This window comes from Setaria italica, chromosome IX, assembly GCF_000263155.2.
Source record: "Setaria italica strain Yugu1 chromosome IX, Setaria_italica_v2.0, whole genome shotgun sequence".
Lineage (NCBI taxonomy): Eukaryota > Viridiplantae > Streptophyta > Magnoliopsida > Poales > Poaceae > Setaria > Setaria italica.
The window spans coordinates 10358545-10373351 of NC_028458.1; the positions used below are offsets into that span (position 1 = coordinate 10358545).

The 14807-nt window shown below is 44.7% G+C and overlaps 2 protein-coding genes across 2 annotated transcripts; both read left to right on the plus strand.

Annotated features, from left to right (window-relative positions):
- The first annotated feature begins 74 nt into the window (after positions 1-74).
- Positions 75-829, plus strand: LOC101780145. The gene is made up of 2 exons (XM_012848931.1): positions 75-581; positions 806-829. Exons 1-2 carry the CDS (start codon positions 75-77, stop codon positions 827-829), a joined length of 531 nt encoding a protein of 176 aa, XP_012704385.1.
- An 8238-nt stretch (positions 830-9067) lies between these two features.
- Positions 9068-10259, plus strand: LOC101785231. The gene has a single exon (XM_004982271.3). It carries the CDS (start codon positions 9166-9168, stop codon positions 10063-10065), a length of 900 nt encoding a protein of 299 aa, XP_004982328.1. The 5' UTR covers positions 9068-9165; the 3' UTR covers positions 10066-10259.
- The last annotated feature ends 4548 nt before the right edge of the window (positions 10260-14807 follow it).

Sequence of the window (14807 nt, forward strand, 5' to 3'; positions counted from 1 at the left end):
CAATTATAATTCTTGTTTTTAGTTATATTATATCCTAGTTAATAATATTATCCCTATTCCCTATATAATAGATAATGGCCAGTTCTTGGGAGGAGGATGTTAGGCAGTTCATGTTAGATGAGGAAGAATTGGACGATGAACTTTTCTTTGTTATTGTCCCTGCTGTCATGTCGTGTCTCTACGATGAAAAGATGCCAGAACACACGTCATCTCTTCCTGGTGCCACAAAGGTCAAAGAAATCCTAGAAGGCCACGAAAATTTGTGCAAGTCAGAGTTTAGAATGGAGGTTGAGATTTTTAGAGCTATAGCAAATCTTCTCAGAGCAGAAAGCTTATTATGCGACACACACGGTGTTAAGATTGAGGAGCAATTAGGAATATTTTTGTTCATGCTCTCCCACAATGCTAGAATTTCAGCGCTGAAGAAAGCATTCCAACACAGCGGTGAGACAATTCGTAGGAAAGTCAATGAGGTCTTCGATATAATTCCAACATTGACTCATAGATTCATCAAGCTTCCAAATCGAAACCAAACACATGCCAAGATTTTATCAAACCCTCGGTTCATGCTGTTCTTCCAGGTTAGTCATATATGCTGCTTGCCCTTTATCATTCCAAACACACTATTCCAACAATATTAGGTTTCTTTTTACGTGCAGAACTGCATTGGCGCCATCGATGGGACACATATCCCTATTACTATCAATGAAGATAAGGCCCCTCCTTTTAGAAACAGAAAAGGGACATTGTCCCATAATGTTATGTTCGCTTGTGACTTTGATCTCAAATTCACTTTCATCTCTAGTGGGTGGGAAGGATTTGCGTCTGATGCAGGAGTCCTACGTTCTGCTCTTACGAAGGGGTTTCATGTATCGCTAGGGAAATTCTACCTTGTAGATGGCGGATATGCTAACACTCCATCATTCATAACACCGTACCGAGGAGTTAGGTACCACCTTGGTGAGTTTAGAAGGCATGGATCATCGCAGAGAAATGAGTATGCAAACTAAAAGGAGTTGTTTAATCATCAGCATGCACAACTTCGGAATCATATTGACAGGGCATTTGGGGTGTTGAAAAAACGGTTTCCAATTCTGAAAGTGGGAACACACTATTCATTTGAGACTTAGATCAAGATTCCTGCAGCAGCAGCGGTATTTCACAATATAATTAGAGCGCACAATGGGCAAGATAATTGGCTAGATCACCAACCACAATATATCAATCCAACCACTTTTGTTGATATGCCGGAGGGGGATAACAGTTATCCAAGTGAGATAGAATCGAGTGATGGCAACACATTACGAGATCAAATCGCGCAAGTGATGTGGGCTGCCTATAATAATTAGATGGTAATTTGGAGCATTGTCAGCATTTTACCTTACATTTATATTTCTAGAATTTTAGCTTATATTTATCTTTCACCATTTTTCAGCGATGTCAACATCCCAGGGTACAAGGCCTGCATGGAGCTACATGTATGAGAAAGGGCTGGTGGATGTAATGAAAGAGCATGTCAATATCCCAATGTACAGGGCACAAAATGGCTGGACAACTGAAGGTTGGAGGAATATCACAATCAACTTCAATGATATGCTTTTAACAACACATTTCATAAAGCAACAAGTGCAAGAAAAGGAGAAAGAGCTAAAAGGAAGTTATAAGATAATAAAAGAAGCAAGGAAAAATGGTGTTGGCTGGAACGACACTTTGGGTATGATCATTGCAGAGCTAAATGGTTGGAAAAAGTTGATTAAGATTAGGTCTCTTAAATGGAGAATCAACTTTATATAACAATCCTTTATATAACAGCTAACCTTTATATAAACCATCTAATTATATGTTTTTGTTGTACTTCAATAGGATAACCACAAAGTTGCCAAGTTCCACTTTTCCTTTATATAACAGCTTGGAATCATTGTATGAAGGTAATGCTTTCATCTTGCTGTTCATTGCTTCTGTTCTTGTTTTAGTGCTGTTCTTATTTTTGTACAAGTGTGCTCTTTATTTTATTCAGCTCATCTGTGCTGCAGTAATAGTATTCAGAACTGTCATGAATTTTTGTAAGCTTAGATTCTGATGTGATAACGCAGTTAAATTCTTACTCTTTTCTAGCTGCCATACCATGAATTTTAGAACATTGACAATATATTAATGACACACGGCTAGCTGATAGAGAACAAAGGAAATTTCATTTCAACATTTATATATGATGTATATCCCGTGGCCATCTAAACACATCATTTTCTACATGAAACTTAGTGTAGTTTGCTAAATAAGCTATTTGAGTTATCCAATGGCTGTGGGTGCTTCAAGTACTCATTCTGTTGCTAGCTGCATCAGTTGGTGGTTGGGTATTGCCATTAATTGAAGACCACTGCACTACATATATTTGAGATCAATGGCATGTGTGTGTGCTCTCTATCCCCTAGTGTGGTATAGATGAGATCTTTCTCATTCAGAATGCACAAAAATAGTTAAAGATATCTCATCTGTTATGTTCAGTCAATTGTTAGGCATTTAAGAGTTCTCCCAGCATAGGCAAGGGCTCTCCCTATCACAAGAAAAATGTATAACTAATTTTTCAGCGTTCAATGAAAGCCACCTAAGAGTGTATCTCTGGTCTGTATTAATAGGAAGTATAGCCACTGAAGATTACATCAACCGAGCCACCTAACATGACGGCACGACCTCCAATTGAAAGAAGTCACTTTGAGCAAAGTACACAGAACACGACTGTTGGCTCTGATTCTGTTGGCATCAATTTTGGTACAAATCCTTTTTCTCCTCAAATTGAGGGCCCAGAAGTGCAATCTGCACCACGCTATCTCAATCTAGAGGAGGAGCAACAAAGTGCTAGTGGAAAAAAATGCAAGCAAAGTCAAATGGCAGCTAAACTCGGCGAATTCATAGACTTGAGAAAGATCCAGATGGAGAAAAATTAGGAAAAACTAGATGAGAAGAAGAAAAAAGAAGATGACTATTCTGTAGAAAAGTGCATTGCTGTTGTGGATAGCATAGAAGACCTAACTATTGAGCAGAAGGCAGATGCTAATGAGCTCTTTCAATCTGAGATGAATTGACAGATATTTATGATGACCAAAAATCCAGCTGTTCGACTAGTTTGGCTAAACAAAAAAAATTTACAGGTATGTTTGCTTGTCTCAGTTTTCTCCTCTTCTTCTAGCATTATTCCTTAAATTCTATTGCAAAATGTTTTAATCTGTTGTGCTTTTACTCCTTTCATAAATGCTAGATCTTTTCATGCTTTCAACCTTTACTCTTGTACTAGAAGCGTGATTCTGGCTCATATTCTACTTTTTAGACAGCTTCTTCTTTGTCATGCTGATTTTCTAAGATGTAGAGTGATAGTAGCCTTCATGTCAATTGGTGTTGGGGTTTTGGGTTCATCCTGAAGGGCCTCCTGTTTGGTGTGTGTAGTGTGAACATTATGTGTAGTCTGAACATTTGAACATAGTATAAAATCTTGTATATCGAGATGCACTGAATATATGTCTCACACATCATCTAGCACAACAAGTTGTTTGGATTTCCTGCTCTTGATTTCTGCAATTAGAATGACCAATGATAGATTCTTAGCATGTATCGTTGTTTGGAATTCTTGCTTAGGCATATTTTGCAAGCAAATGTTGCATTATCTTGTTCTTGTCCTTTTACATGTTGGTTTCATTACTCAAAGCATGTTGGTTTAGAGTTGACAACTTCTACATTGTCACAAGTGTTGTTGGTTTATGGAGAATGGGAACCGCATTGTCTGCTATTTATCTGTGGCTGATTGCTACCACCAATTTAGACAGTTGTTCCTTCAGGTCTTATGGTTCCAAATGGCATTATGTGATCCTTGTGGTATGAAACAGGTGGCATTATGAGAGCGTATTGCAAATGGCATTGGCTTGGAGGCAAAGTACAAGTGAACCAAAGCGGTATTTTTGTGTTACTTGTAGAGGACTTGGCGGAAGCAACACATGATCAGAGAAAAGAGAAAAGTGAAGTGGCCTTCATCATTCGCATATGAGAAATGTTCAAAATCATAGCTAGATTTTGCTCCTCCTATCTGTCAATTTTTATATACATGCACCTCCTATTTATCCATTTTTATGTTACTGACATCTATGTAATATATTGGTGTGTGAGCTGGAGGACTATAATTTAAATATTGGTGCAGATTTTAGCTTTCAGTTTATATTGACAAATCACTTGTTTTATCTTTCAGTTTATATTTTAGAGTACGATGTCAATTTGAATGTTTATTTGGAGTTTCAGCATATTGGGCATGTGCAATTTATTGCTTACAGCAAGCAAGCTCATAATCAGGGGGCGTTTTCTTCCGGTGACTTATTTTTAGCACGTGTCACATCGAATGTTTAGATACTAATTAGGAGTATTAAACGTAGACTATTTACAAAACCAATTACATAAGTGGAGGCTAAACGGCGAGACGAATCTATTAAGACTAATTAAGCCTAATTAATCTATCATTAAGAAATATTTACTGTAGCAACACATTGTCAAATCATGGACTAATTAGGCTTAATAGATTCGTCTCGCCGTTTAGCCGCGTCTTATGTAATGGGTTTTGTAAATAGTCTACGTTTAGTACTCCTAATTAGTATCTAAACATTCGATATGATGGATGCTAAAAATAAGTTAGTGGAAGAAAACGGGGCCTCAATATAGTCATGATATGCAATTTTGTTACCCAGAGTAGGGACACCTGTTGCTTCCGAATAGCGACAGGGAAAGGAGAATGACTCCTGTGGATACGACCGGCCAATTATATCCCCGTCGGGGGTTTGCTACCCAGGGCAAAGCTGACCCATGTTCCAAAGTAGGCCTAAAGGAAAAAAAAGTCCGCCGTCTCCGTCGTTCCCTCGGAGGGCCTACGACGGTACGACGATTAGATCTCTGAGCTTTTGTAGACACAACAAGCATGCATGTTTCAGAAATTACAGATGGGGCAAGTACGACTACGCAAGACCGCAGAGCAATTGTCCTTGTGCGTTCACCTTTTTACTCCCTCACCTGTTAACTCAGGCCAGTATTTCATTTGATGGATCTCGGAAGAGCAAGAAACAGAAAGCAAGCGATTAACGGATCAGGTGACGCCGACGATCGATCCCATATGCAAATGTACACTAGTCCTGATCTTCCACTCGAGCACAAGCTAATCAATCCACGTGACGTGGGTGACGCCGCACCCCTAGGCCTAGAGGCCGGCTTCACTGGGAAGGAAGCAACGCTGGATATCCACGTCACGTATGCGAGCACACCTATATGCCAGCTCACCGCCATCTCCAATTCGGCAGGAGGGGGCCACGGTCCACGCGCCGCCATGCCCGCAACGCATGGGAAGGAAGGGATCGGATAGGCATCCAGGAGGACGGGACAAAACAAACCGCAACTTTGCAAGCTGGAAACCCTTCTCTTTTTAAAAAGACAATTTGCAGTAAGCGCTCATCGATCAGGATCATCAGAAAGTGGGAGTTCATCAGACCTTGATGCGATATATTTTTTCTTTTTTGATTCGTTCAGTTAAGAGTGTACTCCGAGTATAGTGTATCCCGTGGTTAGCCGGCTACTGTACTTAATTACTTTTTTCTATAAAACTACTCGACCAACCTTATAGAAACCACTATGTGACATCGTAAATAGTACAACAAAAATGTACAACGTTCTCATATTGAGCCTGAACATTCTCCTCCTTTTTTCCCCCCTCAGAGAGCACGAAATAGGCAAATAGATTAGTTCCTACAGTACATTTATTAGTACAAAAAAAATGTCGATGTTCCCCATTTGTTTCTGACCCCTGCCGTCATTTTCTAATCATGATAACTTGTGTAGCAAACAACCCGTTGGTCACCAAAATCTAATCATGACGGTATGAATAGCTGTGCGAGCCGCTTCTCCACTTGTCACATCGGATGTTTCATACTAATTATAATTATAAGTATTAAATATAGTCTAATTATAAAACTAATTGTATAGATGAAGTCTAATTCGCGAGACGAATCTATTAAGCCTAATTAGTCCATGATTTGACAATGTAGTGCTACAGTAACCATTTGCTAATGATGGATTAATTAGCCTTAATAGATTCGTCTCGCGAATTAGACTCCATCTGTGTAATTAGTTTTGTAATTAGCTCACGTTTAGTCCTTCTAATTAGCATCCGAACATCCGATGTGACCCTGCCAAAATTTAGCATCTCGTATCCAAACACCCCCCTGAATCAACCTTACGTTGGGTGATGCACATCAAAATTCTAACGATTTCTAATGGAACGGATTAGCCTAGCAGAAGGGGAAATGAGAAGAATAAGAACATGGATTATGGTTGATTAGGATTAGTATGTTCCTTTCCCTTTTTGATCAGAAAAACTCATGAGGGTTGCACAAAGATGAAACTTTGCTTGATTGGCTGGTTTGGACCTTGCCTCGCGTAGCCATGGACATTTTGGGGTTAAACCCTTGGACCATCTCATCAACTCCCAACAAAAATATTTTATTAACGTAAACGAGTTTCATTTAATTATTTCCGGTGATTTTGAAATTATGATGCTCCTCAAGTTTTGGTACGAAACCTTAAACACTTTTCCGAGTTACACACTCTAATGTTTAATTTTTAGGATTATTGTTCAGTCCTAGTTAACTCTACTCGTTAAATTTGTGGAAACTCAATCGCTACTGGAAACTGGAATTTTCTTATGTGCTAGGCATTTTTTTTAAGCGTTACCGTAAAGACTCACATGGAAATACTAATTACCTTATCGGATTAATTAACTACAGGAAAATTGTAATTACCTTATCCATTCCTCGGAATGCACATGAAGTTAGAACTACCTTTGGGTTTATGTCGGACTCGCAAGGTAGTTGTTTGTGATTTTCCTGGCAGTTTTCTCTACTATTTCCTTGACAGATCTAGGCACAAGGAAATTCCGACTTCCCATAGTGAATTATGTTTCGCTGAGAAGACAATGATTTCATCTCATTGTAGGACACGACTGTTTTTCTTGATTACTTAGAGAAACGACAAATACAGTTTGCTCACTCTGGAGTTAAGAACATACTACTCATCGTTCTCGCTGATTGAAGGATGACCCAATGATTTCGTCTCACGGGAAAGGACAAAGAGACATCGATCTATGCGAATCTGAAGCTATCATAGCTCAGACATTAGGGGGTGTTTGTTTCCTAGGGGTTAAATTTTAGCCTCTGTCACATTGAATATTTGATACTGATTAGGAGTATTAAATATAGTCTAATTATAAAATTAATTGCACAGAGGGATGCTAATTCACGAGACGAATCTATTAAGCCTAATTAATCCATGATTTGACAATGTGGTGCTACAGCAACCATTTGCTAATGATGGATTAATTAGACTTAATAGATTCGTCTCGCGAATTAGCCCAGATTCTGCAATTAGTTTTATAATTAGCTCATGTTTAGTTTTCCTAATTAGCATCCGAACATTTGATATGACAAGAACTAAACTTTAACCAAGAATCCAAACACGACCATAACCCTTTGGTCCTTGTGGCTGGACACAGCACCAACGCGTGGTCTTGAGACCATCATTCGCACCTCATTATACTACCGAGCATTCCCCAATTATTGTTCTTTGATGTGATGCGAATTTCCATCAAATCGGAGATCCATGAAACATATATGCAACAAGAAGCCCTGCTGGAGAGTGTTGAGCCTGGCGTTTTCGTTTCAGTTTCAGTCACCCTCACAGCATAATTCAGGCCGGGGGGGACGACGCCGCCGAGATGTCTTCTGCCAGGTGGTGCCCCTGGACACCATCAGCACGGCTGGTTGATTGAGCCGTACAAGGCTCTGATTGGCGGCAACAGATGAACGGGCTGCAGCTGTTCGGGGGTAAAGAGTAGTTAAACTGTAAGAACGACGTCATCAAGCTCTATTTTTCTTGAGAGCAAGATCTTCCAAAGTGCCAGATGGGCTAAGGTGTTTGGTCTGGTGGTCCCACGAGGTCCATGTGTGTGTGCACGCGCGGTTCCTGTATGATGGGTTCGATCTTGCTTGTATGCTAATGAATGATGCAATCAGTGTGACTAGCTCGCTCAGTTTACTCGAAGTCAACGTGGTGTAGCATCAAGTCAGGGGTGTTTGGTTTTTTAGGCCAACCTAATATTACTGTCACATCGAATGTTTAGAAACTAATTAGAAGTATTAAACATAGATTAACTACAAAACCAATTGCACAGATAGAGGTTAATTTGCGAGACGAATCTATTAAACCTAATTAGTCCATGATTTGACAATGTGATGCTACAATAAACATGTGTTAACCATGCATTAATTAGGCTTATTAGATTCGTCTCGCGAATTAGCCTCTATCTGTGTAATTAGTTTTATAATTAACTCATATTTAGTCCTTCTAATTACCATCCAAAGATTTGATGTAACATGAACTAGACTTTTAACTTAAGGATCCAAAACGGCCCCTTACTACCAACATTTCAATTGGAAATATCCTACTATACTTTGCCCATTTGTTACTATGCACGGACACAATCACACAAATGTGTCGCGTGCTCGCCAGACATGCGCGGCAACCCCCATGGGACCGAGACCACGCCGGCATGCGCAGAGCCACCAATATTCGTGACTGGCCCCGCCGCCGGCTCACGCGCACGCTACCGCCGGAGCCTTTTCACCGGAACGCCCGGGGTTGCCCTGCTCCGCAGGTCGCACGCGTCGCCCGGCCGGCTGTCCTCCGCCTCATGGCACTTGGCACATACCACAGTGGCACGCGGGCACGCGGCTGCGTGCTGCAACCCTTGAGGAACACACTACTTCTACATGGCAGAGGGCACTACTGGCACGTACTCTCCAGAGTCCAGACACACATGCTGCTCCAGCTCCAGCTAACCACCATCATTAAGCCCCGAGCACGACGACAAAACCACCACGCCACTGTTTTAATAAGCGAAACAAAATCACATCACCAGCGCTACATGGCAGCTAGCTGGGTAGCAGTGTGCAGTGCCACTCCTGCATCGAGTACTTGAAGCCCCCCTATAAATAGGACAGATACATGTTGCAACCCGACACAGACACGATCGAGCCACCGAAGTCGATCGCACACACCCCAGCCGCCCAGCGAGCGACGTAGATAGATATGCTCCCTGCTGCCGTGGCGGGCATGCTGCCGCGGCGGCAGTCCATCGCCAGGGCCTCCGTCTCGGCGCTGGTGGCCGCGCTGCCGCTGCTCTACGTGTCGCTGCTGCGCCCGCCGCCGGCCGCGCTGGCCGGGGACACCGCCTTCTGGTTCCTCATGTCCAACTGCGTCATCGCCGCCATCGTCGCCACCTCCGGCGACGCCGGTACGCTCCTCTTCAGGTCCGCGCCCGACGATGACCTGTACTGCGCGCCGGCCGGCCAGCCGCCGGTGGCCGCGCACGGCATTAGCAGTGACGACGCGGTGGTTCCGTTGGCCGCATCGTCCCGGGACGAGAGACCCGCCGTGGATGTGGATGTGAACGGTGGGCGCGTCCAAGGAGAGGTGGCGAGCGCGGTGACAAGTAGCTACTCCGTGCACCATGCATTGCCTTCTTTGATCGAAGGCCAAGAAGAAGATGATGATGATGAAGCGATTCAGCCTGGCGTCGAGACAAACCATCCCGTCCAGAGAGGCGAAGAAAAAGAAGTAATAATCGAGCCAAGCACCGTCAAGAACAACACTTTTGAAGTAGTGGAGGCGCAAGGAGAAGAAGACGGTGATGAGGTCATCCCGCTTGCCACCATCGAGGAGGGCTCCGCACTGGCAGATCCAGCTCTAGAGCTGGAGCCATGGTCAAGGGTGCTGACAAGCACCAAGAGCCTTCCGGAGGAAGGAGCAGCTGCCGCGAGGGAAGGGCCGGGGCTCCGGCGGTCGGCAACTGTGGGCAGCAAGCCGGCGGCAGAGGAGAGCGAGTACTGGCAGCTGAGCGACGAGGAGCTCAACAGGAGGGTGGAGGATTTCATCGCGCGCTTCAACAGGGAGATGAGGCTACAGGTCGAGCAGGAGGCAGGAGTCTGATCAGTTCTAGGTAGCACGAGGCTACGGTCTCTATAGGGCTGCTACCTTGTAGAAGCTTAGAGGTGCGTAGGCTTTGTAATAATAGTATGTTGGAGTTACCATGAGTACTACCTAGGCAGATCATGTACAGTTATATACTTCATCCTGTGCCTGTCATTAATACATACGTTTTGAACAACCAAAACAAACTAAAACTAGGTTATTTTGTTCGTCCAAAACATTTTATATTAATGACCGGAGGTAGTTCTTACGTTGTTACGGTGCTAGCCACAGTCGTAGAGGCCGGAAACATTTTCCATTTTTTTTTTAAAAAAGCACTAGGATATTGAGTTAGTTGCTCCATGAGAACGATGGATGTGGTGGTGAGAAATGGAGGGGGTAGAAAAAGAGGTGATGGACTGGTGATTGATGGATGTTTAGATTTTAACTTTAAGAGGGAGAGTAATAGTGGACGACGGAACCGTGTCGGGCAAGATCGTTGAAGATGACGAGGTGGAATGATTCAAATCTGTCCACATGAATGCCTTCACTAGCATTGCCGCTGTACTCCTACGGGACCTACCCGACTCCACAGTTGTGTTAGAGCACTGCTTATTCACCCAACTCCCTTCACCCTGTTATCTTTCTGGTTTACAAAGGTCATGCCCCAATGATAGCCGAACGCCCAAACCAGAGGAAATGGATGCCGAGGAAGAGGAAGATGACCACTATTCTCTTTTTTTTCTTTTTCGAATCACACAGTATAGACGCACTCCAACAAGAGCATCAAACAACTCATAATGAGGCATGAAGAATGTCGATCAAGTGGCTCCAAATATTTTTCATGCTGTAATGTGTCACGAATAAACTTGCTAACGGGCTCAAATTGGACCAAATCTACACTAAATTATTATGTTATGTGTTTGAACTTCAACCCCAAAGCCCAAACACCTCCACCTTACCACTCACCTGCCAAAATCCAAATCAATCCTATTGCATAATTAAACCAAACTGTCGGTGTTTTAGATTGGCAACCCGCCTAGGGGTACCCTAGGTGGTCTTTTATGCGGTAAGGGTCGTCGAGAATCAAGGAATCAATGGTGACGCAAGGAACACGATTTAGACAGGTTCGGGCCACTAGATCGCGTAATACCCTACGTCCTGTGTGTTGGTTTGTATTTGATGAACTGGAGTTGTTGTTGAGAGGGGTCCCTGCCCGCCCTTATATACACGGGAGGGCAGGGTTACAAGTCTGAGTCCTAATCGGGTACTATTACAGAGTTCTACTCGGTAAGGCCCGAGTAGTTTTCCATAAACATACTTGACTAGTCCAAGTAGGATACGCCCATCCTTGTTCTGATCATGTCCGAGTATGTCCCTTAGTGGGCCGTCCAAGGTCTACTCGTGGGCCTAAGGTGTATGCCCGACAAGCCCTCGAGTACTTTATAGTCGTGCGCCACAGTCTTGGGCGCTGCGAGCACTATCCGAGTAGCTAGTCGTAGAGGTTGCAGACCGAAGTGCTCGAGTACTGTCGCGTGGCTGGAAGGTACTCTTTTGTTCCTTCGAGTTCCTTCTGTTCCGAGATTTTATATGGTAGTGCGATGTCAATCGCACTCCATATGGAGTAGCCCCCGAGCCTTAGGTTGAGTCGAAGAGTCAGGCTTAGGGTCAAAATCAGTCTTCTGTCTTTTTTACCCTTGGCAGTCTTTGAAAAAGAAAAATCTGACCAACGGGTACGGTACCCGCAGCCCCCGAGCACTTAGGCGATCTCTGTTGTTGAAGTGGTCAGCAGTCCGTTGAAAAGAGTAGCCGTTGAGTGTTTAAGGCGATTAATCTGCAATTAATCTGTTAGAATCCGTCCGTTGCGTAACTGATGCGTGGAAACTGGAGTTGGCGGAGATAAAACTGGAAATCCCCCTTTCGGTTGGTTTTACGCCCACGGTAATCAGATCTGTTCTTCTGCCTCCCCTGTCCTCCTGCTCCATATTTGCGCCGCCGTTAGTGCCGCCGCCGCCATTGCCGCCCCTTGAGGGAGATCCGAGGAAGGGTGCTGTTCTAGCTTGAGGTTGAGTCCGTCGAATGCGCACCAAGAAGATGGGCAAGAAACTCGAGAAGATCCAGGGCAAGGCTCCAGCGACGGGCAAGGCTAAATCCAAGAAGGGGAAGGAGCTGGTGCTGCCGGCGCCGAAGGTGAGGCCAACGAACCAGACTGCGCCGCCGCCGCCTGGGGCAGCGTGGCAACATTCAGTGATGAAGGAGGAAGCCGTGCAAGCATTAGTCGATGCGAAGCTTCTTCAGCCGAAAGAGATTCTGGAGTGGCGCCCCGCATTTCCAAATGCGTGGCAATTTGAGGAGCATCCAGGCGAGACCGTGATGCTCGCGCACTTTATGGAGAGGGGGTTGGCAGTGCCCACCTCCGACTTCTTCAGAGGTATTCTCGAGTACTATAAGCTTCAACTCGTGCATTTGAACCCCAATGGTGTACTGCATATGTCGATTTTTGTACACCTCTGCGAAGTGTACTTAGGAATTCCTCCAAGTCTTGAGTTGTTTAGGAAGTTGTTCCGCTGTAAGCCGCAGCCCAGTGTCCATAGGACAGAAGTCTTTGGAGGCGCTGAGTTCCAACTCAGAAACTCGGGCGCGTATATTGAGTACAACTTGACTGACTCTCATGGGGAGTGGAAGAAAAGGTGGTTCTACATTGGGAACCATAATCCTCGCTTGCCTGTGGTGACTGGTCACATGCCTAAGCACGCAGAGAACTGGGTGAGCGAACTCGAAGACACCCCCGAGCTCGATCACCTGATGCAGCAGATTACCGAGTTGAAGGCACTCGGTCTGACTGGAATCAATGTGGCGGCCAGCTTTCTGAAGAGAAGGGTCCAGCCGCTTCAACAACGTGCTTACTCGGGAAGTGAGTACGCATGTCTTAAGGATCCATCGCGTATGTCCGATGAGGATATATCCGATGATGATGTAGAGGCGCTGCTGGCCAAGTTCTTCAGGAACTATCAGGGAGTACCAGTAATCCCTGCGGCCCTTCGTCAGTATGACACCTGGTATGAGCCAGAAGTGGTATGTCTTTGCACTTGACTTGTACGTTTTGATTTGTGTGATATTTGTTGTTGATATCGACTTGTTTTTGGTAGTCTCGAGTTCTTGCCGGCTACTTGGCGCAGTCGGAAGAAGAGTTAGAGGCTGTTGCTGAGGAGTCAGAGGACGAACCCTCTCCTCTTGTCAAGAAACGCAGAGTAGTCCGCAAGATGTCTGCGGCTAAGTCTGCTTCAACCCCTGAGAAGTCTCGGGGTACCAAGGTATGTAGTTGTGAACTTATCTTTAACTGATAAATTTGAACTTGCTATTGTTATGACCAATTCGTCTTTGTCATAAAGGCTTTTGACACAAGGCTTTGTGGTGATGAGGCTGCTTCTGGAGAAGTAGTCGTAACCGACTCGGATGTCGGTGATGTGTCTGTTGATATGGTGCCGGAGAAGGTGCCATCAACAGAAGTTGGAGTAGCCCCCGAGCTACCCGCATCAGCTCCGTCGGCTGCCATGCTGCCCGTTGCTGACCAAGCGGTCCTAGGGCTGCCTGCCGGAGTAGCGGGTGTTGTAAAGGAAGTGTCGCCAGTACTCGCTACTGGTTCTTTGCTGTCCAGTGTGATCGCCAGTGGTAAGTGTTCTGCCTCGGCTGGTTTCGTTAATCCGAGTGGAATTGTAGGCTTGACCTTTGCTTTACAGGTCTTGGCGAGAAGACGGCACCGATGGCTGTTCCTGCGGCGCTAATTACTCAGCCATCTTTCATCGAGAAGAAACGTGTGCGATTTCCACCACGCTCGACTCGGTGAGATTACTTAGCCGGTGTATATCTTTAAGTTGTCTTGAAGTCGTATAATGACTTTTCTTGATGCAGGGATGCGGAGGAAACTATCCCTGTGGAGACAGGGGTAGGGTCGGATCCCCCGACTACATTATCTGCTCCTTTTGAGGATTTAATTGTTGAGAAGGTACCCGAAGTTGACGCCGGTCGTCTTGGGGCTACAATGTCAATGCTTCAAGACGTCATCCGTTCGCTGGAAGTTCCTGCCGCTGCATCGGGTTCAGGAAGTGCTGCCTTATCAACATCCACTGGCGGATCGCTGGTCGTAGTGGGAGTTGAGAAAGGCAAAGAGGCGACTGCTCCAGGTATGTTTCTTGTAGTCTTGTTATTGTAGTCGTAGCAAGCAGTTGACATGATAAATATTGTAGGTGCCATTTTGGGTACATCTCATCTTGCAGAGAGTACTCAAAAACCGGTGATCAGCCTGCCATCTGACTTGGAGTTCCAGCGGGCCATCGATGTTTTCCGGAGCTTCTAGGTGAATTTCTTTTGAACTGTCATATAGATCGAGTAACTGTGAGGCTTTTTAACTGACCGTATTGCCTTACATACTCGGCCCTTTCAGGAACGAAGTCATCAATTGGAGCAGGAATGTGCTCGACTGACAGAAGCTCTGTGGGTTCACGAGGTTGGGGCGAAGTCTTTTGCTATGGAATGTACGGATCACGTGGTCCTGCAGCAAAAATTGGAGAGCCGCTACAAGTCGCTAAACAAGAAGTATCAAGGTAAGTCCTTTGCATACTCCGAGTATATCCGATTGTAGTCGGTTGTGGTTGAACTTGTTTTGTCTTGTAGAGCTCAAGAAGCAAGAGATGGCTACAAGGAGCCAAGTTCTCAACTGGAGAAACGCGCACAATCGAGTGGCAGATGAAGCTAAACGTCTT

Bases quoted from the DNA above. Each gene is read 5' to 3' on its own strand.
- LOC101780145 (XM_012848931.1), top strand. From the start codon at position 75: ATGGCCAGTTCTTGGGAGGAGGATGTTAGGCAGTTCATGTTAGATGAG. The intron at 582-805 runs GTTAGTCATATA...TTTCATCTCTAG, and splicing joins GGTTCATGCTGTTCTTCCAG to TGGGTGGGAAGGATTTGCGT.
- LOC101785231 (XM_004982271.3), top strand. From the start codon at position 9,166: ATGCTCCCTGCTGCCGTGGCGGGCATGCTGCCGCGGCGGCAGTCCATC.